At 49.6% G+C, this 27003-nt stretch overlaps 11 protein-coding genes across 11 annotated transcripts; 4 read left to right on the forward strand and 7 right to left on the reverse strand.

The window, feature by feature from the left end:
• Positions 1-159: 159 nt before the first annotated feature.
• On the reverse strand, positions 160-1100 carry N7517_003433 (uncharacterized protein; the record flags this gene model as incomplete). The annotated part of the gene is made up of 4 exons (XM_056721163.1): positions 160-312; positions 370-501; positions 565-737; positions 1067-1100. 4 exons carry the CDS (start codon positions 1098-1100, stop codon positions 160-162), a joined length of 492 nt encoding a protein of 163 aa, XP_056585298.1.
• A 200-nt stretch (positions 1101-1300) lies between these two features.
• Positions 1301-1832, reverse strand: N7517_003434 (uncharacterized protein; the record flags this gene model as incomplete). The annotated part of the gene is made up of 2 exons (XM_056721164.1): positions 1301-1495; positions 1569-1832. 2 exons carry the CDS (start codon positions 1830-1832, stop codon positions 1301-1303), a joined length of 459 nt encoding a protein of 152 aa, XP_056585299.1.
• A 575-nt stretch (positions 1833-2407) lies between these two features.
• Positions 2408-3367, reverse strand: N7517_003435 (thioesterase family protein; the record flags this gene model as incomplete). Its single annotated transcript, XM_056721165.1, has 1 exon — positions 2408-3367. The coding sequence occupies one exon, from the start codon at positions 3365-3367 to the stop codon at positions 2408-2410; it is 960 nt and encodes a 319-aa protein (XP_056585300.1).
• Positions 3368-3976: 609 nt separating this feature from the next.
• Positions 3977-5495, reverse strand: N7517_003436 (bZIP transcription factor; the record flags this gene model as incomplete). The annotated part of the gene is made up of 2 exons (XM_056721166.1): positions 3977-5113; positions 5181-5495. The coding sequence occupies 2 exons, from the start codon at positions 5493-5495 to the stop codon at positions 3977-3979; spliced, it is 1452 nt and encodes a 483-aa protein (XP_056585301.1).
• Positions 5496-6258: 763 nt separating this feature from the next.
• N7517_003437 (type 1 glutamine amidotransferase) lies at positions 6259-7104 on the forward strand (the record flags this gene model as incomplete). Its single annotated transcript, XM_056721167.1, has 1 exon — positions 6259-7104. One exon carries the CDS (start codon positions 6259-6261, stop codon positions 7102-7104), a length of 846 nt encoding a protein of 281 aa, XP_056585302.1.
• Positions 7105-8126: 1022 nt separating this feature from the next.
• On the forward strand, positions 8127-9574 carry N7517_003438 (cation diffusion facilitator family transporter; the record flags this gene model as incomplete). The annotated part of the gene is made up of 2 exons (XM_056721168.1): positions 8127-9270; positions 9333-9574. 2 exons carry the CDS (start codon positions 8127-8129, stop codon positions 9572-9574), a joined length of 1386 nt encoding a protein of 461 aa, XP_056585303.1.
• Positions 9575-10782: 1208 nt separating this feature from the next.
• N7517_003439 (Ribosomal protein L10e/L16) lies at positions 10783-11511 on the reverse strand (the record flags this gene model as incomplete). The annotated part of the gene is made up of 1 exon (XM_056721169.1): positions 10783-11511. The coding sequence occupies one exon, from the start codon at positions 11509-11511 to the stop codon at positions 10783-10785; it is 729 nt and encodes a 242-aa protein (XP_056585304.1).
• A 1400-nt stretch (positions 11512-12911) lies between these two features.
• Positions 12912-15813, reverse strand: N7517_003440 (glycoside hydrolase family 55 protein; the record flags this gene model as incomplete). Its single annotated transcript, XM_056721170.1, has 2 exons — positions 12912-15505; positions 15561-15813. The coding sequence occupies 2 exons, from the start codon at positions 15811-15813 to the stop codon at positions 12912-12914; spliced, it is 2847 nt and encodes a 948-aa protein (XP_056585305.1).
• Positions 15814-17244: 1431 nt separating this feature from the next.
• Positions 17245-18751, reverse strand: N7517_003441 (aminotransferase-like domain-containing protein; the record flags this gene model as incomplete). Its single annotated transcript, XM_056721171.1, has 3 exons — positions 17245-17695; positions 17763-18235; positions 18263-18751. 3 exons carry the CDS (start codon positions 18749-18751, stop codon positions 17245-17247), a joined length of 1413 nt encoding a protein of 470 aa, XP_056585306.1.
• An 882-nt stretch (positions 18752-19633) lies between these two features.
• N7517_003442 (uncharacterized protein) lies at positions 19634-22349 on the forward strand (the record flags this gene model as incomplete). The annotated part of the gene is made up of 2 exons (XM_056721172.1): positions 19634-20167; positions 20241-22349. The coding sequence occupies 2 exons, from the start codon at positions 19634-19636 to the stop codon at positions 22347-22349; spliced, it is 2643 nt and encodes an 880-aa protein (XP_056585307.1).
• Positions 22350-23460: 1111 nt separating this feature from the next.
• N7517_003443 (ankyrin repeat protein) lies at positions 23461-26841 on the forward strand (the record flags this gene model as incomplete). The annotated part of the gene is made up of 1 exon (XM_056721173.1): positions 23461-26841. The coding sequence occupies one exon, from the start codon at positions 23461-23463 to the stop codon at positions 26839-26841; it is 3381 nt and encodes a 1126-aa protein (XP_056585308.1).
• Positions 26842-27003: the final 162 nt, after the last annotated feature.

A 27003-nucleotide genomic window follows, 5' to 3' on the forward strand; every position in this document is an offset into this window, starting at 1 on the left:
ATATAGGGCAAAAGGATTTACGTGTTGGTTCTACCTAAGTTGATGGAAATCTAGAGATAGAAAAAAAATGAGACGCATGGTTCTATGGGAATGAACGAATTCATGTCCACATTGCTACCCAGTAAGCTGTTGGATACAACACAGCACCATTTCCTAAGATTAGACTGTTCCCGAAGAGGCAATCTTAATGGTACCATCAGTCTTTCCAGAGCGATCCAAGCTCTTGCTCTCCATCTTCTGGAGAATATCCTGACCGGAGACAACCTCTCCAAAGACCACGTGCTTGCCATCCAAGTGGGGGGTTTTCACGAACTAAGACAGTCAGAAAACACGTCTTTCACATATCCTTTGTGCATAGTTTCGACTTACAGTAATGAAGAACTGAGAACCATTGGTGTTGGGTCCAGCATTTGCCATGGAGAGTAGGCCGCCTTTGGTGTGCTTTGTCTGGAAATTCTCATCCGCAAACTTCTCGCCATAGATGGACTTGCCCCCCGTTCCCTGAAGAAGGAATAAAGATTAGTTGGAGCTCGTAATTCCGGTCATAAAGATACCATGACTGACATTTCCGCGAGTAAAGTCACCACCCTGGGCCATGAACCCAGCAATTACGCGGTGGAAAGCAGAGCCTGCATAACCGAAGCCCTTTTCGCCCGTCGCAAGGGCCCGGAAGTTGGTTGCAGTCTTGGGGACGACGTCGTCGTAAAGTTTGAACTCGATGCGACCCCAGTTTTCCACTGCATGAAGTTAGTGTGAGGTGAGACAAAATAACAAACAGCAAACTTGCCCTGGCCGCCAGCCGAAGTGTATTCAATATCGAAATAAGGATTGGCCATGATGAATTTGAATATTCTGAGGTATACAATGTAGGAAAAGCAAGAGAAAATAGGCGGGGTAATATATGAGGGGGATTTATGCATGAGGTCATAGGGGTCCAAGGACGATACTACCTAAGTACCACCTAAGTGGTATTACATAGTAGTTGGACGTATTATTTTCATTACTTAGGGCTTTGACTACACCCGTGACCTTTACTTTAAAACTTTTGTTTAGTTATACTACTCACTTATGAGAGAAAAGTTGTGAAAGTTTGGTTGCATTATCTCTTAAAAAAAAGAAATGAATCTCAGCCGAAAGGGGCACATGTGAAGTGCAGGCTGAGACCAGAGCAACATAGAATGAGAAAGTATGAAACAAATGAACCAGAGCGCAGTAAGTATCCAGAGCAAGGTGATCAATCAAGACTCTCATTCAGAGTCCATCATCCTCCGCGTGCGTTGCCACCAAAATCCCTTTTCATCTACTCAGTTTCGTTGGAATCGGCGGTCTGGACATCCTTCTCATTGGTGTCATTTTCATTGTCGGATCCATCAGCGGCATCAGCGGGGGCCGTGGCGGCGAGGTACTTCTCCACCTTGGTATTGAGTCGCCAGTACTGCTTCTGAACGGTGCCAACGGACTTACCCGCATCTTCGGAGACGGCGGCCCAGTCAATCTGTAAATTCAGTAAGTATATGACATACATCGTGTGTTGTATGGACATGTCAACACATCGAAAAGACACTTACCTTGATGCCAGAGGACATATTGACGCATTTCCACAAGAACACAAGGTCCTTATCAAGAGGGGCTCCGGGGGCGGGCTTGTTAGCGGTCGCCTTGACAGGGAAAACCTTGGTAGCAGTCGCCTTGACAGGGGAGACCTTGGTAGCAGTCGCTTTGGTAGGGGAGACTGAGGCAGAAGTCGCCTTGGTAGGAGTCCGCTTCACGATACCTCCCTTTGTAGCCCGGGTAGGCTTGGCCTTGGGGGTGGTTGGCGCTTTGGGAGCCATGTTGATAACAATGAACTTATGTTGGTTTGTGTGAGAGAGCTCTAGGAACAGTGCAAATGGGAGCAGTGTAGATAGGAGTGTAGTTGGGAACAATAATGTGAACTTCGGAGGGGGATACCAATAGGAAACAAATAAGAGAGACAAAAGCGAACAGCTTCCATTTATGGCGGGTGCCGAGTCACTTGGTCTGCGTTGGGATTCATCGCCCCGACGATTTCTGTTGTCACGACAAACAAATCACGAGCAACTGATTGACTAGCAATATTACAGTTACATGACACATTGTAAATATTCCAATTTTTACTCACCACAGCCCTCCCTGTCGTGACCGCTATAGCCGGCAAGACATCTCAACTTGAAGATTTTGTGAAATGGCCGAGAAAGGAAAAAAAGCGGAAATGAAATTTAGGAGAGAAAGGATAGTAAATATGATCATAAGAAGTATTTATATACACAGACTGGAACTCGAAAGAAGTACATATAGTAGTATGATGTAACATACAATGATATAGAGTTCTCTTACAATATTTTATATTACATAGACCAAAGAGGAAATCCCAAAACAATGGCCAACTTTACAAGTTTGCGGCTTTGGCAGGAACTCGCAAAATTGACTGCTGTGTCATGGAAGCCACTAAATTCCCAGCCTCATCCCACATTTTACTCTCACTATATGTGCGGCCATGGCCAGCACGGTGATTGATTACCTCCCTCAAGTGCCACTCATCCACTTTGGGCGGCGTAAAGATACGCAGAGCAAAGTCCAAGCTCGAACAGGCACCGGCGTCCTCAAAGGACATGTGATTGTGTGTCAACGGCAAAAATGACAAAATGCCATCCAGGATGAACCCTAAGCTGGCCATTTGCTCTCCTTCTGTCTGCAGAGGGTGTTTGACTCGAAACCAGTCGGCTGATGACTTTGCTGTTGGAGACAATCCCTCCTGGCTGGTTTTGACGGTCTTGGCCATCCCCATGAGATTTTGAGCGATAATTCCTTCCGGACATGGGCGGCCTTCGTAGAGGTCTCGGGAGAGTCCGAATAGAGTGTTGAAAGCTTTGAACTGTGGCTCTGCTATTTTACCAGCTTTGAGCCAATCTTCCACAAGGCGGTCCCAAGGCACACAGTCCCGCCAGTGACTATAGCTCCGAGTGGGTTGATCCGAGAATGTGAGAAGAGACGGCTCATCCCTGTGAAAATCGGCTAGGAGCTCCATGCATAGGTTTCGTCGGCCGGTGGACGGGTCATTCTGTTCGACGGCAACGCGGTAGGTGACGAAACTCTTCGATTGGCGGAGTTGAACAGGTGTGCATATCAAGTTGTTTTCAGTATTTACTGCTCGGAGGTAATGCCCAAATGCCGAATATAAGTGAAAACCACTCGGGGCGGTCTTACACGCAGCGTGGATTGCAAGAGCGATGGCGTAGCCACCGTAGGCGATGGGTGCTAGATTACCCATCTTTTGCGGAAGATGGGTGGACACATAATGATCATGAATTTTTTGTTGCGATACATGTTCGGCTAAAGTGGTCGCCATGGTTGTGACTGGGTTGGAGGTATTCGAAGACAAGGGTAAATATGTCTAAACTTATACAGAAACCTATATTCTCTCTACCTCGGCTCAATGGGCCTTTCTACGGCAGCATATGAGATCTGATTTTTGTTTAGTTATCATAGACCCACTTCGGAATATGTTCGGTTAACAAAATCTGACCTTTTTTATCGGTACATCAGGATATATCCAAACATAATTATATTGATCAAGATATAGACAGATGCTGAGTGTAGAAAGCTTTTTGCTTTTTGCTTTTTTTGGGCCGACAGTGTCAAGTGATCCATGCGAGCCAATGCTGATTTTATCAAGGGGGCATGAAGGAGAAATTCTTTTATTCGTTGCTCTCAGCCTCAATTTGACGATTCTTCCTTATTACAGTCACAAACCGATTAGTTGTGTGAAGGGCCTTCAGGATCCATTGTATTTTTTTCCTACTCTTGAGGTAGAAATGGAGCATAGACCTAAATGACAGCGAGAAAGACATCAAGTTCACGTCAATTATGACTATCTAATAGTTAGAGTTGGAGTAAATGTCGCATAAAATAATATGCTGTTCCTACTATCTACCAGTGCTAAGAAACCCACATGATTTCATGCCCACAAAGACATTCGAAGAGCTTTCTCCACATCGAGAGGCCGCCATCCGGGCGAGCGACCAAGGCAAATGCACATATCTACCAAACCTATAGGTGATGAGATTAATTCAGGAAGTTGGTTCAATGCGGCAATGGTCTTACTTTTAATCAAATGCACGGGGCTTGCGGCTTGCATTGATACGCCCCGTCGTGCCTCCGTAGAACTGCCAGGAGCTCTGCCGATAAAATGAACCCCCCTCTCCTGGAGAAATCCTTCGAGATCTCGAATATCAAACCACTTTCCATCCATTTGTTCTTGAACCTCCGGGGAGAATTCGGTTAAAGGGTTCTCCCGAATTGAGGGTTGATTGTAGTCCCCCTGAGAAGCATTGTGGGAATTTGAGACAGATGGTGAAGAGGAGATATAATGAGTACCGGCTCCACCAACGGCAAAGAATGGAAGCGCCTGCCACTTCGTCATACGCTCCGGATAGATTCGAGCCTGTACCGAGGCTTCAAAATAGGATGTGAGTTCCTCGCGAGTCAAAATGCTGAGAAGGAACCGAAACTTCCTTCTGAGATCCTCCAATCTGACCGATGAATTGCGTAAAGAAATATACGCGTGATATGCGCACGCCAGACGAAGCTGACGGATAAACTGTGACAGCTCAACAACAGAGGTGGTGGGAATGTCGAACAGAAGCGGCGAGGCGGGGCCTAATGGCATTGGGGGATCACCGATCGTGGACCACGGAGACGGGTTAAGCAATGTAATTACCGGTGATCGATGAGGTGAATACAATGGAGCTAGAGATGAGGATAGGTGCTCTTGTCCTTGTTTTTGCGGCACACATGACGACGTCGAGCCTCCCTCGGCGGTAGAATAGGGCACCTGATCTTGTGCCGTGGTTAAACCAGCTTCCTCCGAAACATTATTACATGTCTCTAGGATATTGCGAATATGAGCATGGAGATCTGGGTGTGTAGCCAGAATTCCAGTTTCTCCTAAATTCTGTCCGAATGAACTGATAGCTGCATTCATCTTTTTCATGCCTGTCTCCAGTTGAGTGATCCGGGCCTCATATTTCAAAAGTGCGCCCTCTTGGCGGGTGCGATAGGCACGTTGTGCCAATCGTATTTGCGCCCGACGTCGCTACACCCACAGCAGTGATTAGCTAAATCTTGGAGATAAATTGAGAGAGGATAAGTGTTAAACAAACATCTGCGGGAAGTTCCTCGGTCTGGTCATTGTCGTCCTTTCGCGGTCTTCCGCGTTTCTTGCGTGATGATCCCTTGGCACTTTGCGAACTGCGCAGAAGATTTTGCCCCTGTGTTTGTCCAAGCTGTTCATATGGACCAGACGGATTATGGTTTCTCTCGGGATCGCTATTTCTAGTTCCTGGCGAAATTATGTTGTGCCCTGATGGTCCTTCCCCGAAGTCAGATGTTTGCAGACTGTGTCCCTGCAAAAGGTAGGTAGAAGGCAATAAATCCTCCGCAGAAAGGGTTGAATCTGACAGTGAAATATTACGCATTGTCAAAGAGTACTAGGAACAATGGGGGGTTCTAGAGAGTGGGAGGTTTTCCAGGGGGCAAGGGCTATTATTATTAATGAAATTCACCCAAGCATAACTGACTAGGTTAACTAACTTAGTTATGCGTCTACTCTCCGACCTTATTTTTCAGGCGCAATTTTTCAAAGGCATAACTAACTAGGGATTCCAAGAAATTATTTGGATTCGGCAACATGGCAATGTAGTAGTTCTTTCTGATTTCCCAGTGTGGCTCGAACCATGTCCCAGCCCTAGCATGTTATACTGCCTTTGCCTAACACATTTGAGAAATAATAAAAGCTAAGATGGGGAAAAAGACTAGTAGAAAGACATTTAAATGGTATTGAGAAAAGAAATTTTGAAGAAATATAATTCTCACTAGGCTTCTGACGTTACTTAGTTAGTTAGGTGAGGTGAGGTAACTTGATAGGTTTATGCCGGGCAGTACGGAGTACCTACATATACCCCCTGTTGGAGCGGTCCTGTCCACCAAGAAAGGCCCGCCCCGCCCCTCCACTTTTCTCGGCATATGACGATATCCCGCCAAGTCCAATCCGGAACAGAGTCATGACGGAGGCCAAGAGTCAAATATCGAGATTGTCGCTGCATCATGTTTTCACGAACCGAGCTACTTGGCATTGGCTCAGGCAGCTACATTACTCCGCTGTAGTCTGTCGCATTTAACCCGGCATTGCCCCAAAAGACAAATCACTAGATTTTACCTCCATACCGATACCCATACATCATGGATCAGACCTACAAGCCCACGGAATCGGCGCCTGCCGTACGAATCATGGTCCTAGAGACCGACATACCTCACCCAGACACACAGTCGGCCCGCGGCTCCTTTGGCCAGATACTACACAACCACTTCGCCAAAGCCGGACGCGCCCACCATCCACCTCTAGAAGTAGAGACAGACCAAGTCTACGTGGTGACCGAAAAAGGTGGCCGAATGCCAACCGTGGATGATTTTGACCGCTTCGACGGCCTCCTCATCACGGGGAGCGTGTACGATGCACATGCGAACAACGAATGGATCCTACAACTGCTAGACCTCCTTAAAGCCCTCTGGATCAAGCGCCCCGACTTCCACTTCGTGGGCGTCTGCTTCGGCCACCAGCTCCTTGCCCGCCTTCTCGGTGGATCTGTTGCGCCTGCGCCCTCACAGGATTGGGAACTCGGTCACTGTCGCATCACGCTGACGCCCGTTGGCCAGCGTCTCTTCCGTTCGCGCAAAGACCACATTTATCTCCACCAGATGCATCAGGATCAGGTTGTCGCGCCGCCTACTTCCGCGTCTGCGGGACCCGACATGCTTCCCCCGAACACGGAGGTTGCTTGCTGGGGCCGTAGTGAGCATACACCGGTTCAGGGATTGTATATTCCGAACAGATTATTCACTACGCAGGCGCATTTGGCCTTCGACGAGGATATGGTGAAGCGACAGATCCAGATCAGGGTAGATAGTGGCGGGATCAAAGACCTCGAGCATGCGGATCGGGCGGCTGAGACGGCACATCTAGAGCATGATGGTGTTGAAGTTGCTAAGGCTGTACTGCGGTTGTTTTCATATGACCATGACGAATGAGCGAAGGACTGCTGTAGTACCTCCACCTCTTGGCACCGCCACACCACCTACTGTTCCCGCTAGTCTTTCATGTGCGTATATATAGACGTTGGTAATAGAGTCCTACCCATTCATCCTCGTAATTTTGTTGGAGTTTTCAATTCGACTGAAAGGCCTACGATTGTAGTAGTCGAGGATTCTTAGCATTTTCAACACAAATCCGTCCAGATCTCTCTCCCACAACCAGGCGAAAGCTTTGATTCGTAGAATTGTGGCGGGGTTCAAACATGCAGGGCTAGAAAGGGGGTTTCAATCTTCATTCATACAATGATGTATACAAAACCATGCTTACCCAGCAATTAGATCTAATACGCGGGAGACAAGGAGAGGAAGAATCCATTTATTCGGTGAATGAAGTCAAGGAAAGACACCGTTTCTCTCAAGAATCTGGCTTGAATCTTGGTAAACCTTAAAGAGTATACAATGAGAATGCTGACTTTGACTCGAGTCAATCTAGTGTTCAAAGACATACTACAGGAATAACTCATCTTCAATGGTATCGCGAGATGGCCCCATATCAAGAAGCTGGAGAAGTCGTAATAAGACATCTTATTTGGTAGTTGAAAATGAAAGTAGCTGTCGTATGTAAGCTACATAATTACTTAGATAACTAGAGTCCTGATAGTTAGTGCAGATCATATTATGCAATGGTGATCACCTGGGCAAGTCAGGGTACTTGGGGGTCTACTAAGCAATATTCAATTTTAAAAGCGCCAAGATTTGAGCACTAAAGCAGAAGTATTAAGTACCAGGAATCATCTGGCACCTACATATATGTATGTATGTTAGAATGTCATACATACAAAATGCATAAACGATGTGCCAAGAAGCTAAGGTGGGGCAAGATCATCATGATAAGATAAGCGGTGCACTGCTACAGGGGAAATTATTTCTCCCCTTACATGAGATTCTTTCATCCCCAATTCATCCCATTCACCCCATTCACCCCATTCACCCCATTCACCCCATTCATCTCATTCATCATGGAGGAACATCTGCGTCACAGTCTTTCCAACCACCCTCATGCCTTCCAGAGTTTACATCATAGTCATAGCAACTCACCGTCACACCGGGATAGAATGACTCCGCTTTCTATCAATGAAGGTACCACAACTGCGCTTGAACACGAGCTCACCACCATACAGCAACACCGTGGTGGCAGTTCCAGTGACGAAGAAGGTCAACCTCCACCGCGTTACACCCCTGAAACCGATCCGTTCCAGCTTGCCTCGAAGTTGAAGACCGAGGATGAGATTCGGCAGATGAAAGCCAATACCTCGCGGAAACGGGATTCCACTACAAACAAAAGCCGGAGAGTAGGATCCATAGTGCAGGACACTGCCCGTCTTGGAAAGCAGGCCTTTGTCACCAAGAAGCTGCAAGGCTTCTACGAGTCCCAAAATGAAAACATCGAGCGTATGCTGAAGCCCGTCGAGGAGCACCGACGTGCCGCCCGCGAGTTGAGCGTCGACAACCGTCTCAAGTACCGCATCGCGGTTTACGGTAGTTTTGCCGCGAATATCATTCTTTCGGTCGTTCAGGTGTACGGTGCCGTGTCCTCCGGGTCACTCTCTTTGTTCACCACAATGGCTGACGCCATCTTCGACCCCATGTCCAACCTGACCCTCCTGCTGTGCAACAAGGCCGTCAACCGCGTTGATCCGCGCAAGTTCCCGGCTGGAAAGGCCCGCCTTGAAACCGCGGGCAATATCTGCTTCTGCTTCCTTATGACCGCCGTCTCTTTCATCATCATCGCCTTCTCTATTCGCGCACTGGTGGTGGGCTCCGAGGAAGAAACTCAGTCTTTCCACCTCCCATCCGTTATTGCTGTCGCCGTCGCCTTTGCCACCAAGTTGGGCCTTTTCCTGTACTGTTGGGCCCTACGCAACCAGGTCTCGCAGATCCGCATTCTGTGGGAAGATCACCGCAACGATCTGTTTATCAATGGGTTCGGTATTCTGACCTCCGTCGGTGGTAGTAAGCTTCGCTGGTGGATCGATCCTATGGGTGCTATCCTTCTGTCCGTGCTGGTCAGTGTGCTGTGGCTGCACTCTGCCTATGGCGAGTTCCAGTTGCTCGTCGGTGTTACTGCCGACACTAAGATGCAGCAGCTCATCACCTATATTTGTATGTTCATTCCCTTTCAGCTCTTTTAAGCTCTTGGTAACACCATCCACTAACATTCCTAGCCATGACCCACTCTCCTGTCATTACTGCCATCGATACGGTCCGTGCATACACCTCTGGTCCTCGCCTGCTGGTCGAGGTAGATGTCGTCATGGATGCGGAGGCTTCTCTGCGTGCCACCCACGACGTTGCCGAAGAGCTCCAGATTAAGCTCGAGTCGCTGCCCGATGTTGAGCGTGCTTATGTGCATGTTGACTACGAGACTACTCACAAGCCTGAGCATTCCCTGAAGAAGGAACTGTAGGGACTTTGCTTGAGACATGAATTGGACCGGCTTTTTCATTTTGGAGACCGTTAAAACGCGAACTCAACCCATTGCTTCAATTTTCTTTGGTGTTATCTTATTGAAAAACACATACATAACTTGGAATATCATGTCTTCACTAATGTCTCTTCTGGTGCCATTTTTACTCTTGGGGTCTTTAATTAGGTAAAGCAGTGGTTGGCCAATCTCAAGCTGACTGCCCGAGCTATACGACAGCTAAGTGGTTCAGTCCCTTGAGGTTGCCGAGTCTTATATTGGGCCTAGAAATCCCTTCCTGCTGTCAATAATAGACATATTCAAGATGAGCCTGCGTAGGGTGCTTTCCTTTGAAGTCTCCGATGCTCAACTAGGAGGTGCCTTCCCTTTTAAGTACCGGGTGCCTTCCTTAAATATCAAAACTCGTCACCTACCTTTCCCCCATTTACCTTCAGTCGCCAAAATATAAATACCTGCCCTTTCCCACTTTCTTTCTTCTTTTTTTCTTTCTTCAACTCCCCACATGGATCTTTGCCGCGGCCCAGGTTAGTCTGACACTAGAGGGACACAGTCCCTCTAAAGGCACGAAGCATGTTGTGGCCCGGACACAGTCCCCCTACAACCTCTGTGGATAACTGACCGTACTTTCTTGGGTACTCCATCGACCATCGGGCGTTTCGTAGCGTAGCCCCCACTCCACTATCCCTTTGCCCCCATTCTTCCCAAACCCCAGTTGCACGGGTCCTGTGTGCAACACCTGAGCAAGACTTGCGCCTTTACGTGGTGTTCAGGATAAGTAGCCTTGATGGTGAAACCAAGCAAGTCATTATCTAGTACAATAAAGGATTCACATTTCAAAACATACTCTGTGTCAAGTTCCCTAGTAACATGTAAACATTTACACCAGTATAGTGGAGACATCCCCTTGTCTCCTCGACAACCAAAACAACATTCCCTGCCATTACTGTCTACACTGCACATCACATTGTAAGCTTCAATATCATCTATATTGTATGGATCCTTGTTCTAATGTGACATTTATGTCCTAATCTAGCTCTGTAGGTACACACACATAACGTATGGACATTCTATCCCCGTGATGGCACCTGTGTACACACCACAGTCAGTGCACGCTGCAACTCGCCCAAATTTCGTAGTAAACGTGTATTCGACTGTCCACCCAGATTCTTGTCACCCATAATCTCAGCAGATTATACTCGACGATAGAGAGCCTGACACACCTGAGATAAAGTCTGCACCTCGCAAAGCAGTAGCTGGGCCTTCACTTTTGTCTCCGTGGCACGGGATAGATTGAAAACGCCAGTCGTCAATGGAATAGTCAACGGGACAGTATATTTCGTACTTTCAGACGGTTGCGAGGGTGCTGTAGAGTGCTGATCCCCAGACTGGCTGCTATCCGAATGATGTCGTCGTGAGCTCATGTCTTCGCAACCATTCGGCAGCGGAGTGTTTGACACGACTAGCCTGCCAATCTCAGATTCGTACAGAGCTTCGTAGCAGCTCAGGACTTTCAAAAGAACAGATCCGAGAACCAGGAGCATTGAAGGATCCTGTGTGCAGGATCTGCCGATGCAATTTAATAATTGAGAAACAGTCTCTGTGGCAGTTCGAGTCGTGCAGAACATAACATCGTTTGCATGTTCCTCCTCCCGGGTTGGTGGTTTTCGCATGCTGCGAGATTGAGTATCGTTGGTTGCGTGTCCATTCGCATTCACACACAGTCCGACTGAACGAACTGATACAGCGAAGAGAGCGTCCATACAAGGTTCCCGTTCATCTTCCGAGTCCTCTGACCGTTCGTCGCCCTGTTCATCTCCGTCATCGTCGTCCACCTTCCCCATCTCATTATAATTGGAATGGTCGTGTTCTCCGTGGACATGCGATGGGAGGGAACCGAGATCGTCACCATCGGTCACCATAGGATCTAACCCGACCATAGACCAAGAAAATCCCGGCCTTGAATGCGAGGTTCCTGAATCCTCGTTCGGTAGTCATTGATATGGATTCAAGCTGGGAGTCGAGCTATTTGGTGTGTTCCTTTCCCATTGTGTCGAATAATTGGCCGATGGGACTGTTGAAGACTGATACCAAGGACAGCTGTAGTTATAGTTGGGTTGGTGGCGATTCGGCCCTGTGGGCCAAGATAGTGGAGCTTGCGTTGGAGCTGGAGGAGATACCGGGACTTGAGACAAAGAATGGAGCGGATAGGCGGTAGTCTTGTTGGAAGGTGGTTTACCCTTTCGTCGCGATCGCCCGTACACGCATTTTAGGCCATTTCGAGCGCAGCGGGAACAGCCGTGCTGCTCTTTGGTGCAGCGCACCTTCGATGCTGCACAGGGGTCGCATGAAGTTCGAAATGGAAGTGGTTGGGGTTTGTTGGTATTCTTCGTGTGATTTTGGTGATGCGACTACGTCTGCATCTCTGTCGAGGGAGTCAGAAACATGATTAAGATGAAGATGGTGTTGCTTAAGTTCTTCAGCGTTTTTTCTTTTTTGGGGGATCTTCAAGAGATTGGGGATAGACCTTGTCGTGAATAAGCCACAGCTTACGTTGATTCGATTGAATCAGACGCAAAGGATTGAATCGGGCGAATAACATTCCCGTATACCAATCTCCAAGGATCTTAGTGCTCATGATACCCTCAGTGTTCTTGGCCCCATTTCCTTTCTTTTTCCTATTTGGTCACAATCTCTACAGAGTGCTCCGTGGACATCGCTCTCTTGACTTCCAACACCGAGTCTTGAACACTCATTGGAAATCCTACTGCTTTATGTATAAAAGGAATTCGAGGTGCACCGACTCGGGAATTTAGGCATATCAGACCCACATGGCTTCGGGTTCCGAAGGGGATTTTCACGATCTACCCGTTATATATATCCTATAGCATCGGGTTTATACGAAGAACATAAGCTCACTGGATCGGACTCTCCATGCTCCCAGGTTGTCTTTTTCCACCGTGTTTCGAGAATTTTGAGCTACAGCGCATAGATCACAAGGTAGGTTCCATGGCATTGTATATCATCGCATCAATCACAGAAATGAAGAGAAAGTCTACTAATGATCTCATTCATGAAAAAAGCCGAGTTCGGTGGTATCAAGCAGAACTGAGAAGACCGTGTAAATGCAAATCCCGCACGACGACAATTTGAGAGAAAGAAGTGTCTAGGACGAACATAGGGACAGGAAGGTAGAAAAGAAAAGGGAGACTGGATCTCATACAATGGTGGGGAAGGTACAAAAAAAAGTAGTGGTATTGTTTACAACAATGAATGAGAACAGGGATAATAAGAATGATTTCAGGGGGAAAAAAAGAATAATCTAAGCAGACTGTTCAAAGAGCGCGATGGTGGAGCAATAGTTGCTCTTGTTTGGTTTTCCAGGGACCAGAGCTTTGCCATTGGACGAGGTGACCATGTTGACAGCGGCCTTGGTGCTGAGACCGTACAGCTTGACATCGGAGCAGTCGACCTCAACCATGTTCTCCTGACAGTCCTCGGAGTTGAGGCAGGATTGGGCGTAGTTCTCGAAGAAGCTGTAGAGACCGGCGCCGTAGACGAAGACATCCTCGGAGCCGAGAACACGCAGACCCCAGGCTTTGCGGCAGGAGTTTGTCGTGCAGTTTGAGAAGTCGGGGTCGTTCCAAGACTTTTGTGGGGTGAAGGGAGTCAGTGAATTCGGGTTCGACTGGTAGTACGGAGTCTCGGTCTGGATCAGTCCCATGAAGACGTTCTTGGCACTGGAGACCTGGTAGTTGTACAGCTGGTGGTGCTCCGAGGAGGTACCCCACAGCCAGACGGGGTTTTGCGACTCGATGAGCACACCACGGCCGGTATACACATTGATCTGGTTGTGATCCTTGAGATCCAGCTCGTGATCGGCGGTCCAGAACCAGGTGTTCTCGAGGTACGCACTACCCTTTTTGGTGATGTGCAGGAGCATGAAGGCGGCCATGCACTCCTTCTTGGGGGTGGTCTTCTCCTTGGGGGTCTTGGGGCAAGTGTCACTCTGCAGCTCGGTACCAGCGGCGCCACCGATGCGGAAGTGAACATCCCACATGCCAGCGGAACCTTGGGAAGAACCAGCAACGTTCCACTCCATAAGGATAGCTCCAGCGGCGGGACCCTTGGTGGTGATGATAAGGTCGCTCATCTCGACAGAGCCAATGTCACCCTTTTGACCGACCTGGAAGACCGGAACAGGTTTATCTTGGTTGGCGAACTTGGGGCCGTGTGCCATGAGCATGGGCCAGATCTCACCAGTGATCTTGATATCCTTGGGAACCTTGATGGTGGAGGTTATGACATAGGCACCGTGATCAAAGTAGATGACCTGACCATCCTTGTAGCTGTCAAAGATCTTTTGGATGGCCGCAGTGTCGTCAGTAGTTCCGTCACCCTTGGCGCCGGCCGACTTAACGCTGATAAAGGAGGAGGCTGCAAGGTTCTCGTAAAGAGGCTTCGAGCGTTCAAAGATGGCACCCCCCTTGAGCAGGCTGGCAGGCTTGGAAGAAGTCTTCATAGTGCTCTGTGTGCGGGCAGAGGCAACGGCGTGTGCGGCACCGCAAGTGCCAGTGCTGCTATCACTGCCAGACTCGGGGCCCTGGCTAACTTGAGAGCCGCTACCAGTGCTTTGAGCGGATGCAGCACTCGAGGTCACAGGTACAGCAGGTTGGTGGGCAGAGGCCACACTAGAGGGTGAAGAATGACCAGACGCCGCGGAATTGACAGGGTGCTCACTGGAAGGAGCAGCTGCGGGAGTAGGCTCGGCGACGTCGGCGGGAGAAGAAAGCTTAGGGGAGCGATCGGTATCGCTGCTGGTACCAGCACCTGGGGCAGGCGAAGGAGCGGCAGCAGATCCAGCTGATGCAGTCTTTGCAGGGGCAGGAACCTCGCCACCGGCAAGGCTGGCGCTGGGAAGGCCATGGGAAGCGCCACAGACATGAATAGTCTCCGTAACGGTCTCGACCACCGTTACCACCTGAGGTTGAGCCTCGCTGGCACGCTTGTTGATAGTCTTAGACGGGGTGTAAGTGTTACCCTGGACCCAGTTGTCGATGACAGATCCACCTGCCAGGATAGTATTGCCATTGACACCAGCCACGGCAACCTTGGAGCCAGAGAAGTCCACGTTATCCAAAATGAGATCACCACCACCAACGGGGATGCTCTTCTGCGTCCAGGCAGTCACGATACCAATGGGGGTGTTGGTGAGCTTGCTGTCCAGCATCAAGACAGAGCCAACAGTCTGATTGGAAGGTGAGGTGGACATATTCAGACCAACCTCGCAGTTGTTGATCTTGACCGACTTGAAAGTCCACGCCCAGTTCCAGTTCATGTAGATGGCAGTCTGGCAGTCGTTGAAGATCAAGTTGCGGGTGGTGAACTGTTGGTTACCGAGGAACATGCCGTAGTTACCGCCGTTGAAAGTCAAGTCGGACATGAAACCACCAGATCCGTTGTCCATAAAGATACCCTGCTGCTTGTTGGCTTGACCACCACCCTTGACCATCTCGAAGCGAATGTTTTGCAAGCTCGTAGCCTGGCCGACCTGCCAGTGGATACCAGCACCGGAGCCAGCGGGCATGCCTCTCAGATCAATGACCAAGTCACGAATGGCGCGGAAGAAGTTGTTCTGGTTGGTGAACCAATTGTCGCCGTTGTCCTCGTAGGGATCGGAGTCAATCACAGCCATACCGGCGAACTTGGGTGAAGCCTTAATGACGGGCAGCTCGACAGCATCACCGACAATCTGAGTGTAGTAGTACTGGGTGATAGGCTTTGAGACAACATAGGTACCAGGCGGAAAGTAGACGATAGCAGGAGTGGTGGTAGAGGAATCACAGCCCTTGCCACAACGGCCTCCAGAAGACATAGCCTTGTTGATAGCGGCAGTGTCGTCGGTGGAGCCATCACCTATGATATAGTCAGCAGGCTGTCCGAGGGTATAGAGTTTGGACGAATGACTGACCCTTGGCACCATAGTCCTTTACATTTCGGAAGATCTTGTAGTCGGGCGTCTTAGCGAAGGGGACGATACCCTGACGCTCAACATTGGCGACCCAGTAGCTTGAGGCAGCTCTCTTTTCGGTTGTTGCCAACACGTTAGTGACCGGAGAAACTGGGACGGCGACTGGTACAGCTGCGACCAAAGCGGCTGGCAAACCGAGCAAAAGGATGAGATGGGCGACAAAGATCGCGATGGAGGTCTGTAGAACGGCCATGTTGAAAATGAGTAACGCTGGACCAGCAGCGTAGAAAATGTCTTAAAAAAAAAAAGGACTAGAGAATGAAGATAGTTCAGCAACCAGTGGAGAAATGGAAATAAGAATCGAGTCCAGCGCTTAACCAGCAGCGATATGCAGAGAAGATTTAAAGAGTCAATCTTCAGATGCACTTTCCCAAAGAAAGGAAAACAATAGCCCAAAGAAACGAAGAGAATGAATGAGATGAATAGAAAAGAAAGAAGAAAAGGGTAGGAAATAGGACACAATAGAGATGAGAATCATACCTATAAGAAAGGCGTTTGCACACTTCCCCTTCAACCAATCACACACAACACAGCCCTGAAGTGCACCACCAACCCACCAATCAGGAACCAGAAGCTGTTGATCCTGAAGCTTGAAACGTGATAGTCCGAAGTTGAAACGCTGAAGGAGATCGGTGTTGCAGGTTGAACTTTAGATAGCGCCGGACAATGTTTCGAATTGTATTGCCTAGAGTGATAGGCAATTTTCAATTCTATGGAGAAACAGAACAGTTGAAATAAACAAGGTACGGGGTCTACGCGCTATATAACTAGATTCATCCCTAAACAGGGTATGCTGGATCATCCATTCCAGTCATCTGGGCTGTTAGGGAGCATTGCAAGCGCGTATCACTATGCCCTTGACCCGGGGTGGGTCCCCCTTTGCTATTGAATACTATACATTAAATAGTGCCGATGATAGCCCGCGATTCCCTAGATTTGTCACGTTTGATCAAACGCGAATTGCTTTTAAAAGCATGTGTAATGCACACATGTAGCACAAACCAGACTCGACGTATCGAGTCAATGTGTATATCCCCCGAGTATTGTCAGGCCAAGTGTGCCAAGGTCAGCAGTGTTGTTATGGATGAACATTCCGGGGGGTTTGAAGGATTCCTAATGACGGAGGACAAGAAGTCAAAGCCATAACCCCAAGTCACTCTGGAATTCCCCAACTTAAGGGTTAAAAGAGAGAGAAGGAGAAAAGTGTGAAGGCCAAGCTTTGCCCCCACTCAACCCCCTGAGGAAACCTGAGGAGACTTCGGGATTGGCTTGCCCTTCTGTCTCGCGTCTTATTGCCCTTATTGCCCCTGGAGAGAATTGTAGGCCTCTAAAGGCTGCCCTGGCGATGTTCGCCTTTTAACTGATCCAGGTTCCAAAAATAACCCTTGGAAGCGCCCAACTCAAAAGGTCTGTACAATACCCGACGCAGAGCCTCACGTACACTTGTACAGTATCCAACTTCGGCTTGTATGAGCTGGCAAGGCTACGTTTAATTTTCTACTTAAATTTTCTTAAATCTTGTTATACGCCACGCGTCCATAGTGGACACGGTACGGACCGTGCTCTGGAACAGCTGGCGTGGCTACGATGTGGCGTCCACATCCAACGCATCAATACTCCGTACCTAGACCTGGGTACGAATGATACGGTGGAGAACACGCGCTAGCCTACGCATTCCCTCGGTCAAGTGTCGTGGCTCTTCCCACGCAAAACACAAACGCAGATGATCCGTAAACCTCTCCTCAGTCACCTGAGGGTCCGGCACCTGGAACAGATCACCCGCACACAAACGCAGATTTTCTTCGCTCTGCGCTCGCTGGACTACGTCGGCGGCGAGTAACGGCGCTGGTAGACCAATCCACATGAAGTAGCCTCCAGCTGCGGCGGCAGGTGCTGGGACTGTGACGCCCAACGGGACGAGATGCTCGTGGATTGCTGATAACAAGGTATGATAGCGCTCGGCGTATTTCGGTTGGAGGACGTCGCGGATGTGGTTATGGATGCCTGTGGGGAACAGCTGGTCAATGATAGCGGCGCATAAATGGGAAGGAGCGCCGCCCGATCGGGAAGAGCCTCTGTAATATCGGGTTAGTCTGCAATTCCGTATCCGAGAAAGGGTCAAGTCATCCCGGTGCCCCATACGTTTGTGATAATCCATAAGCAACCTTTTCCGACGCTTCCGCCCAGCCGGTGCGAGCCCCAGGCCCGATCAGCTTGCTGAAACTGCCGTTGCTTAGTGCGTGTCCCCATTCATCCTGTGGACCGCCGTCCAAGTAACGGTCCACGTCAACAATGCGCGGAACACATGCGCGGTTGCCGAATTTCTTCTCCCCTTCCGGCTTCGGCGACCACTGAAGGAAATCGTACACATCATCCGTAACGATCAGCGCATCGTACTGACGGGCGAGACGAACAAGCGCCTCACGTCTACGCAGCGACATGATCTTCCCAGAGGGATTCGCAAAAGTCGGCACGGCGTAGATAACGTGCTTGTAGATTTTGCGCCAGGCCCTGGGCGGTTTCAGTTTCTGCAGGGAAAGAGGGGCAATGTCAGCCCGGGACTCAATAGACGATGGCACAGTGGCATGGCACGGTGACGGGCGTGTCAGCTCGGACTGATCATAGGCGTAGGATTATCGTACCGGCTCAGTATTCCCAGCGCGCAGAGCGATATCTTCCGCAGCGCGTAACCCGCTCTCCAGCACCGCAATATCGACGCCCTCATCATCTTCGGGGACTCCCCGTAGACGCCCGGCGAACCCGGCGTCATCCATAACCCGCGCAGCCAGGTGATACGTCGGTGCGACCATCCATACATTTCGCGTGTAGACCGGGTCTGTGAAGGTTTGCAGCACACATGCTAGGTTCTGGCTAGCCCCGCCGGTGATGCAAATGCGCTGCGATGAGACGGGCTCGCGCGGCTGGTAGAAATCGCTCAGCCATGCGGCTATGTGTATGCGCAGTGGCTCGTATCCTTCATCGGGGCCGTAGAGCAGGGCTGGGTTTGCGATTGAGGGATTGGATAGTACGGCCGTGGCGGAGTGACGGAGGTTGGGGGCGGGGAGCAGCGCAGGGTTAGGCCAGCCGATTTGGAGGTCAATGGGCTGGTCGGGAGAAACGGTGAGGGTCATGACGAGTATATCAATAGATATCTAGATAAAAAAAATAATATGTGCTTATGTATAGGCTGAAAATAGGTTAATGCTCAAGAGCTTGACTTTATGTGACGAGGTGGGCACCGATGCATCCGAGATCGGGAAGTGAATGGTTCAGGGGGTTAACAGGTACAGGAACACGAGAATTGGCAACATTTGTATTATATGAGAGATCTATATGGAATTAAGTTGTATATATTAAGTTCTATTAAGTCAACCTTAGAATATATATCGAGCCATGTCATAAAAAGCTTTGATACCAGGTATGCACTTGTATCCCTATTTAGTAGCCTGATCGTGTTTTATATACGAACTATAATTGGGTGATCGGAAATGCTGGTGTGAGAGATGTAAGTTAATTTCTACTTCCTATGTTCCAGCAATTGTTATCCTATATATACATATGTATATCTTTTCCAGGTTTCTTCTTATATCTTATACAAAGGAATTGTATATAAATGATCATCTTTGTATTTTAATGGGTCCACATCCAAGACATGCACCAGGGAACTTACAAGGTTCTTACATGTAGTTCTATTATTGGCATCGAATGTTGCCATTATTTTCTTGTATTATATATCAATGTATTGTAATATATTGTATAAAATCAAGGCTCCGATATTATTTATTTTTAAGTGAACTTCTCTCCCCCCCTAATTCTCTGTCCTGATTTTTTTTTTCGTTCAGCTTAGCCTCATTCCCTAGCTGTGAGGTCAGACAAGTTTCCCTGTCATTCTTCCAATCCCTCCTGCCGATCCATTCCGCCCCCCTAAACCTCCCCTCACCTGACAATTCCCATGCGGGAGTGACCTTCTTTACCGGGTCTTCCCAACTTATCCTCACAGCATATTTATCAACATGTTGTCGGCTCCCGTTAAGTCGGCGAAGCGGATCTCGTCCCTGTTTTCCCTGGGATCCAAAGATCGGGACTCATCCTCAACCGTGTCTTCGCCAGTTTTGAACTCAGAAAACAACGACAACCGACGCCGGAGTAGCTCAAAACCCACTCGCCATGTCTCGACCCCCAATCCCACCTTCTCGGAGCCCCGAACCATGCCCGATAACCTCGATATGGAGAGCCTACCTCCGCCTCCTTCACTGCTGGCGGTGAACCAAGATTTGGCCAACAGCACTCCCAGTTCGCCCGTTGGCCGGCCGCAGAGCAGAGGTCGTGATATGAGCAGGCCCTCCAGCTCTGCAGGGTTAACTATCCCCGGATCGACTCCGGATTCCCGCCCCAGCACACCGTCGAAGCGCAGAAGTTGGATGCCAGGCCGTTCGCGCGCCAGCTCAATCGATAAGCGACCAACACCCATGCTCCCGGCTGCTTGGATCGCCGGGCTAGACCAGAAGGTTGTTTATGATCTGACGCCATTGTCAAGAGGAGAGCAGGTATGCATACAACCTAGTTCCGTTTTGAGGTACTTTTCAAGTTAATCGTTTATTTTTTTTTGTTACTTTTCAGATCCAGGAACTGTGGAACGAACAAGGTGACACTTATGTGTATATGTTCCCCCAGAATACCGGACGCGCCCCATCGTTCAAGGTCGATTCCACCATATTTGCCGAGTCCCCCTCCCTCACCTATCTAGCCCGCGGCACCGATGGCAAGAGCGGCCTCGAGCAGCAAACCCGATCATTATCACTCAACCCAGTGTCTCCGCCCATGTCGCCGTTGGACGGTCAGCCCGAAAACGACAATGACAACGACAGCGCGGGAAGCCAAAGAATGGCATTCGAAGATACACCCGAGGAAGTGCAGGAACTTCATCTTTATCTCCCCATTCCGCTCAACTGCGATGTGTCCAACCCGCAAGCGAGACTCACGCCAGAGGACATAGAGACTCTTCTTTTGTTCCGCAACCTTTTCGCATTCCTGCTCGGCCAGTCTTTGATTGCCTCTCCCAAATCATCTACTCTTTTCTCTATTTTCATGGATGTGGCGGTCCTTTTGGCCCGTTTCGAGTTCTCCAACTTGGACGCGTCCAACTTTGGTGAAACTGCCACCTCCAGTTTCAGCAACTACTGTGAAGAATTGCGCCTTGCAGATGTCCGTCGAAGCAGGGAGAAGACGATCGAGGCTATCGTCTTGGGTGAACGTCTGCGCTACTATCCGCTGTATGTCGAGGGCTTTGTCCATGGTGTTGGAAAGCTCGATGAGCTTAAGCAACTGCGGAGCCCTAAATATACCTTCATTCACCCTATCACGCAGAAACGCATGGAGCGCGCGTTCATCGATCTCGACACCCGTCTGCGCGGTCTTTACGGCAAGCTCGAAGACTTCGATTTCCCCTCTGTATTCTCGGGTATCGCCAACTCGACTACCTCGGAGGAAAGCAAAGTGGTGCGCTTCAAGAACTGGAAGACTGGATTTCAAGAGTTCCGCCGCTTTACAATCCAATACTACCGACAGAAGTACGGCTCGTGGCCGCCCAAGGCTCGGTCGAAGAAGAACGAGTTTGAGGAGAACGGACTTAACCGTCTTCTCCTCTTGGATTTGTACCATGACTTCACCGATCTATACGATTTGATGGTGGACCGCACGTCCCTGACGACGCGTACAATTGATATCTCGGGCGCGGGCAGTGACTCAGTAGATTCGTCTGATCCAAAGCAAATGACCGTTCGTGCTTTGCGACAGGTTCTCTCCGAGTATGACCGCAGCACCCCACCAGTGCTTCCTCCTATTCCATTCGATATTCCCCAGTTGCCTTCGCTGCAGCCCTTGCACCGGAAACCGCTCGACGCCAAGAAGGAGGCCAAGCAGAGCGTCAAGAAGCTCAAGAACTCCGACATCAACGCTGTCCTGATGGGATCCTATACCCGGGAGGCCATGCGGCCCACTCCTTTCATTGAGAGCTTCATGCAATTCGAGCGTCGCTCCGCGCACGGCAAGAATGTGAATGACATTACCGACCTCCGATGTGGCCAGTGGATCTTCCTATACGCCGTGATCCAAGCTCTCCCCATGCTGGTGGTGGATGTCCCTGATGTTCACTTCAACGATGGCGTGGAGTATTTCCTTTGCATTGCCCCACGTGGCGGTGCTCCCTGGATTCACAACGACACCAAGACTGCTCGCAGCTGGTTCGGAGTTGCAGGCGGTGCTGGTGTTGTTAGCTTGCCGTCTGATGTAGTCATCAACGGAGTGGAAGGCGTATACCGCCGCAGTCATTGCTGGCAAGTCGCCGAGCAGTGGGCGGAGGCGGGATTTCTTCTTGATCCACCTATGGTGGAAGACGCTACATACGACGACGAGGAGTCCTCTATATCATCACCTTACCCGGGCCATCAATCGTCGGCTGGATCTTCTTCCGAGCCTTACCCGAACCCGATGATGGTCCCCGGTGGGCTCACCCCGCCCCCTCCAGCCATTCCACGAACCCGCTCGCCTGCCGCTGCCCAGCGTTCTGAGCATCGCCACTCATTCTACCCTGGATTGGAAGCCTTGCCCCTTCCTGCGGGCATTGCTCCCATCGAGCCTCCCACACGTCCGATTAGTCGATTCAACCCGAACATGAGTTTCGACGATATTCTCAAGGAAGTCCCGAAGAAGGACAAGAAGAAGCACTAAATACCATTGTCTTGTGTCTTTTCTTTATGATTAGATTCCATGGCACTACGATACGGCTTGCATACTCAGAATACAAACTTGTTTTGTCACTCTGACTTTCCATACTCTTGACCGTTTCATTTTTCTGTTGATAGGCGCATTGTGTGACGAATTACTGGGCTGGACCGGTGCACAGGGAAGCGGAAACAAAAAGCAACAACTTTTTAATTCATGGGGCATGAAGAAGTACATCATAATTATCAGCATATCGGCATCAACATGTCCGGAGGAGGGGCTTTTCTTTTTCACCTTGTCATTTTAATTTTTCTGCTTTTCTCTTTGGATTCCCCTGTAGTTTGAGGATAGAAACATAGATTCTAATATCTGTACATTTCAGTAGTTTATTTCTTTTGCGTAGATTGTATATCTATAGTAGGTCATTGAGTTGTCCTGGATCCATGGTTCGAGCTCGAGTTACCAAGGTCCTAATTTTCTTGTTTACACTATAGTTGAGCCTCATGGCCTTCCAAGTCATTGATGTCTTTCTAGTGGTATTTTCAGTGGTCTTCTCAGATATTCTGTTTAGGTGTCTTTCTAGATATTTTCTCCTCGGTTTTATAGGTTAACGGCAGACAGAAAGCGGGAAGGCTTAATTTGCGAAACCAACTTTTGCATGTATAACATTTGAGACTTTTACTCCGTACACAAATGTCTCTTTCAAAATATCCAATCAAATCGCGAAACCATGCATATGCCGAGGCCAAACCCACTAAAGCAGGAAATACGAGAGGGATCAGCCACACAGCCTCTTTCCCTTTATCGCCGTCGGTTGCAGAATCCCCATGGGATTTTGAGCTAATGAAAGGACCTTCACGACCGCAGATCTCTTCCAGACCAGGAAAAGGGCCATCTGCTGTCGCTTGAGCTTGATTCAAGTCCGGCCTTGTCCAACTTCTCCCAACTTCCATCCCCAAGTCCTTTGTTTATCCTACTGGGGGAAAGGAAAAAAAGTCAAAGAACCTCGATAACCCCAAAAGTACCGCCCACAATGCATTAATGACGCCTTATACGCAACCGTATATACTCTAATCATCGCAATCCCGTCATCGTCTCAACCTTAACTCTACCCACTATGCCGCCCTCCCGCTCCAGCGTAACGAGCGACAGCCATGAGCGCCTCGAACCGCGACTCCTGCGCGCCGCAGAATCAAACGACGTCGACTCCCTCAAAAAAACAATAGCCCTCGCCCAAGAGCACAACCAATTAACCGACAACTTCCTCCGCATTGGATTAATGCGCAGCGCAGAACGAGCATGCGTCGCCGCAACGGAATGCCTCCTCACCCTCGGCGCAAAAACAGATGTCCCCTCAAACCGCGCCTCACCACTCCTCCGCGCCGTAGAGCGCGACCACTACGAGATTGTCCGTCTCCTCCTAGACCACGGTGCCAGCCCAGACTCCGCTGATAAAGAGGGTCGCACGGCCCTCATGACTGCCGCATGGAAGAATCACGCTGATATCCTGCATTTGCTCATTATGCGCGGCGCGGATGTCAGCAAGCGGGATATGCGTCGCCGGAATGCGTTGCATAACCTTGCTGCTGATAAGGCTTGTCGGTGGGGGTGGGGGGATGAGGTTGTGAGGTTGTTGCTGAAGACGAAGTGTCATCTTGATGGACGTGGGGGGCAGGATGAGCTTGGACGGACGCCGTTACATTGGGCCTGTGCGTCGGGAAATTGGAGGTTGGCGGAGATGTTGCTGACGAGGACTGGTGAGGTGGATGGGGAGGCGCAGAACCCCGCGGAGGTCGATGCTGTTGAGTTGCGTGGCAAGACCGCGTTGCATGTTGCTACGGCTCATGACCGTGTGGATATCGTGCAACTGCTGCTTGCGCACAAGGCAGCTGTTAATGCGGCTAGTGATGGTGGCTGGACGCCGCTTCACAATGCTTGTGATAAGGGGTGTGAGGATATTGTGCGGATTCTGGTAAGCGAAGGCGCACATATCAATGCACAGCTTTTAAATGGAATTACGCCGCTGCATCTTGCTGCCCAGGGTGGTCATAGCGAGGTTGTGAAGTGTCTTCTTGAGAGGCCGGATCTGAAGCGGAGGGTTAGAGATAATTTTGGCAGTACGCCATTTCTGCGTGCGGCGCAGTTCAAGCGCAAAGATATTGTGCTGTTGCTTGCGCCGTTTAACAATGTCGAGAGTCTTTCTGATGATGTTAAGGAGGCTTGTGCCGCGTTCGATGCTACTGTTGTTGATTTTGGAAACTTTCATAATGAGAATCGGGTTAAGCGCATGTCAGTGTTTAATTTGCTTTATGGAAGGGACCAGGAAAATCCTAGGAAACAGGCTGTTACCACTGTGCCGGCTGATAGTCGTGGGACCGATTTCCGGTGGATTCACTTGCCGGCGAATAATATGGCGTGGGTGGAAGCTTTGCTCACCAAGTCTTTCATTGAGGAGGGGGCCCATGATGTTGATGGGTTTAAGGGGCTGGAGAAGTCTTTCAACTATCAACATCGGGGTCAAAGGACTCACTCGCACTTTATGCGGCCACTGTGTCAGAATACACCGCGGACAATGCTGCGGCGATATGAAGAGGAGACTTCGGAGGAGCCTGTCTCTGATCAAGGGCACACGAAGACCATGGACAACACTGCCCGCAAGCAGAAAGGCACAGGAAACAAACCTGACAAGGTGGATTCTTATTTCCCCGATGAAGGGGCAGGGACACATGGAAAAAAGGGCAAGAACAATCCAAAGCGTGGCAAGTCGGGCAGCGCACCGGGAACCCCCAAGCAGCCCGAGACGAAAGGGAAGTCACCATGGGGACAGAGTGAGAAGCAGGCGAGGTCATCACCTCTGTCTTCATCAACCTTTTGTAAAGATCCTCACCCTCTGGTTTCTGCATGTAATGTCTGCGTGTTCATGCCGTATCTACACTTTGAGACCACGGAGCGCAGACAGAAGATGCAGGATGCAATCTCACGAGCAGAAACGCTAGAGTTTGTATCCAATGGGATGAAGCGAACGCGTACAAGAGACGTATTGCTCATCGACGCCCATCTATCATCCTCAACGACCTCCCTCCATGTCCGCCGAACACTGGACCAGTTTTTTTACCCAAACATCGATACCAAGAGCCGTGACCAGGATCAAGTCGTGTACCGGTACCAAACAAAAAGCCCCGGAATGGGGGCAGACCCCAAGATATTCATGGTTGACCAACTGTGGATGTGGGTTCTAGGCACGAATCTGATTGTAACAGCCTTCCCACAGAGATGGGATCAGCCCAAGAATGATCCGCTTAACGTGCTAGATGGGATTATCGAGGATATCAATTCCAAAACTCGAGACCCTGTCAGATCCGTGTATGATCTAGCCATGATAATCACAAATCGATGCTCGGGAGTCTTCGATCGACACCGCTTAGGCGACGAGGAATACCAGTTCTTAGATATGTTCGAGTCATCCATCGGTATAGCTACGGACAAAGAGACCGTGCTTTTTAACCAATTCAACCACGCCTCCGGGCAGGCATCAGACTGGCTGAAAAGCCACCGGAAGCTGAATGGCTCCTTCAGCTCTCCGCCAAAATCCGGCAATGGGATAGAAGACGATCAAAGCAGCAACTACTGCGACGAGGACGGTCAGCCACTTTTCGTCGACCGGCTTCTGGATATAGGACAGGAGACCAACCTCCTAGCTGAGACAAAGGACATCCGAGACGAGCTGAACATGATCCGGACCGTACTGGAGCACCAGAATAACGTACTGCTTGACTTCCAAGAAGTCATCTGTGAGACCTATCAAGGCCAGCATCGGTCACAATTCGAGGTCAAGAAACGATTTAAAGACCAGCAGCGCATGATCGATATGCACCTGAAGGACATTGACCGCATGGATAAACAGGCCGAGCGCATCTACCACTCCATCACGGATCTGCTTGATCTCAAACAGAAACACGCCAATGCTTTTGAAGCACGCTTTGCCCGTGACCAGGCTGCTGGTACAGCCCGCCAGGGAAAGACAATTATGGTCTTCACCATTGTCACTATCATCTTCCTGCCGCTGTCGTTTATCGCCTCCATCTTCACGATCAACTTGAAAGAATTCGAAAACTTAAGTCTTGGTTATGTGGCAAAATTTACCTTTGGTATCGGCTTTGCAATCTCCATCCCACTTGTCTGGCTCGCTCTCACGGTTGACGATATTGGTGGCTTCTTCCGCGTGGGCAGCCGACGCTGGCGATCTAGCCGGGAGAAGGTGCTTGCAAAGAGTGAACGGGGCGACGAAACGCTCCAGGCTTTGGAGATGGAGAAAATTATAAGCTTATCGCGGATGCGCAGGAGCATCGACGTCGCATATGGTGGTAGTCTGTTACCTGTTTCTTCACGCGGCACGGGGGTGTCGAGGCGACCTGATTTATATGTCGGTGGATTAGGCAATGGCATTGTGCGGAGAAGTTACGATCTGCGGTCAAGTCAGGACTACAGATCACGATGATATGATTTATGGCATCTAATAATTCGATATTCTGTCTTATAGTTTGTCATTTTGTCCTTGTTTTGCTGTTTCGATCTTTGGGCAAAAGTTGGATATACCCGTCTCTATATAATGCTAAAAGTAATTGAACTTTTGATAAGAATTGAAGAAGGACTGGAGGAA

This window comes from Penicillium concentricum, assembly GCF_028827145.1.
Source record: "Penicillium concentricum strain IBT 3081 chromosome Unknown utg000001l_segment0_segment0, whole genome shotgun sequence".
NCBI classification, from domain to species: domain Eukaryota; kingdom Fungi; phylum Ascomycota; class Eurotiomycetes; order Eurotiales; family Aspergillaceae; genus Penicillium; species Penicillium concentricum.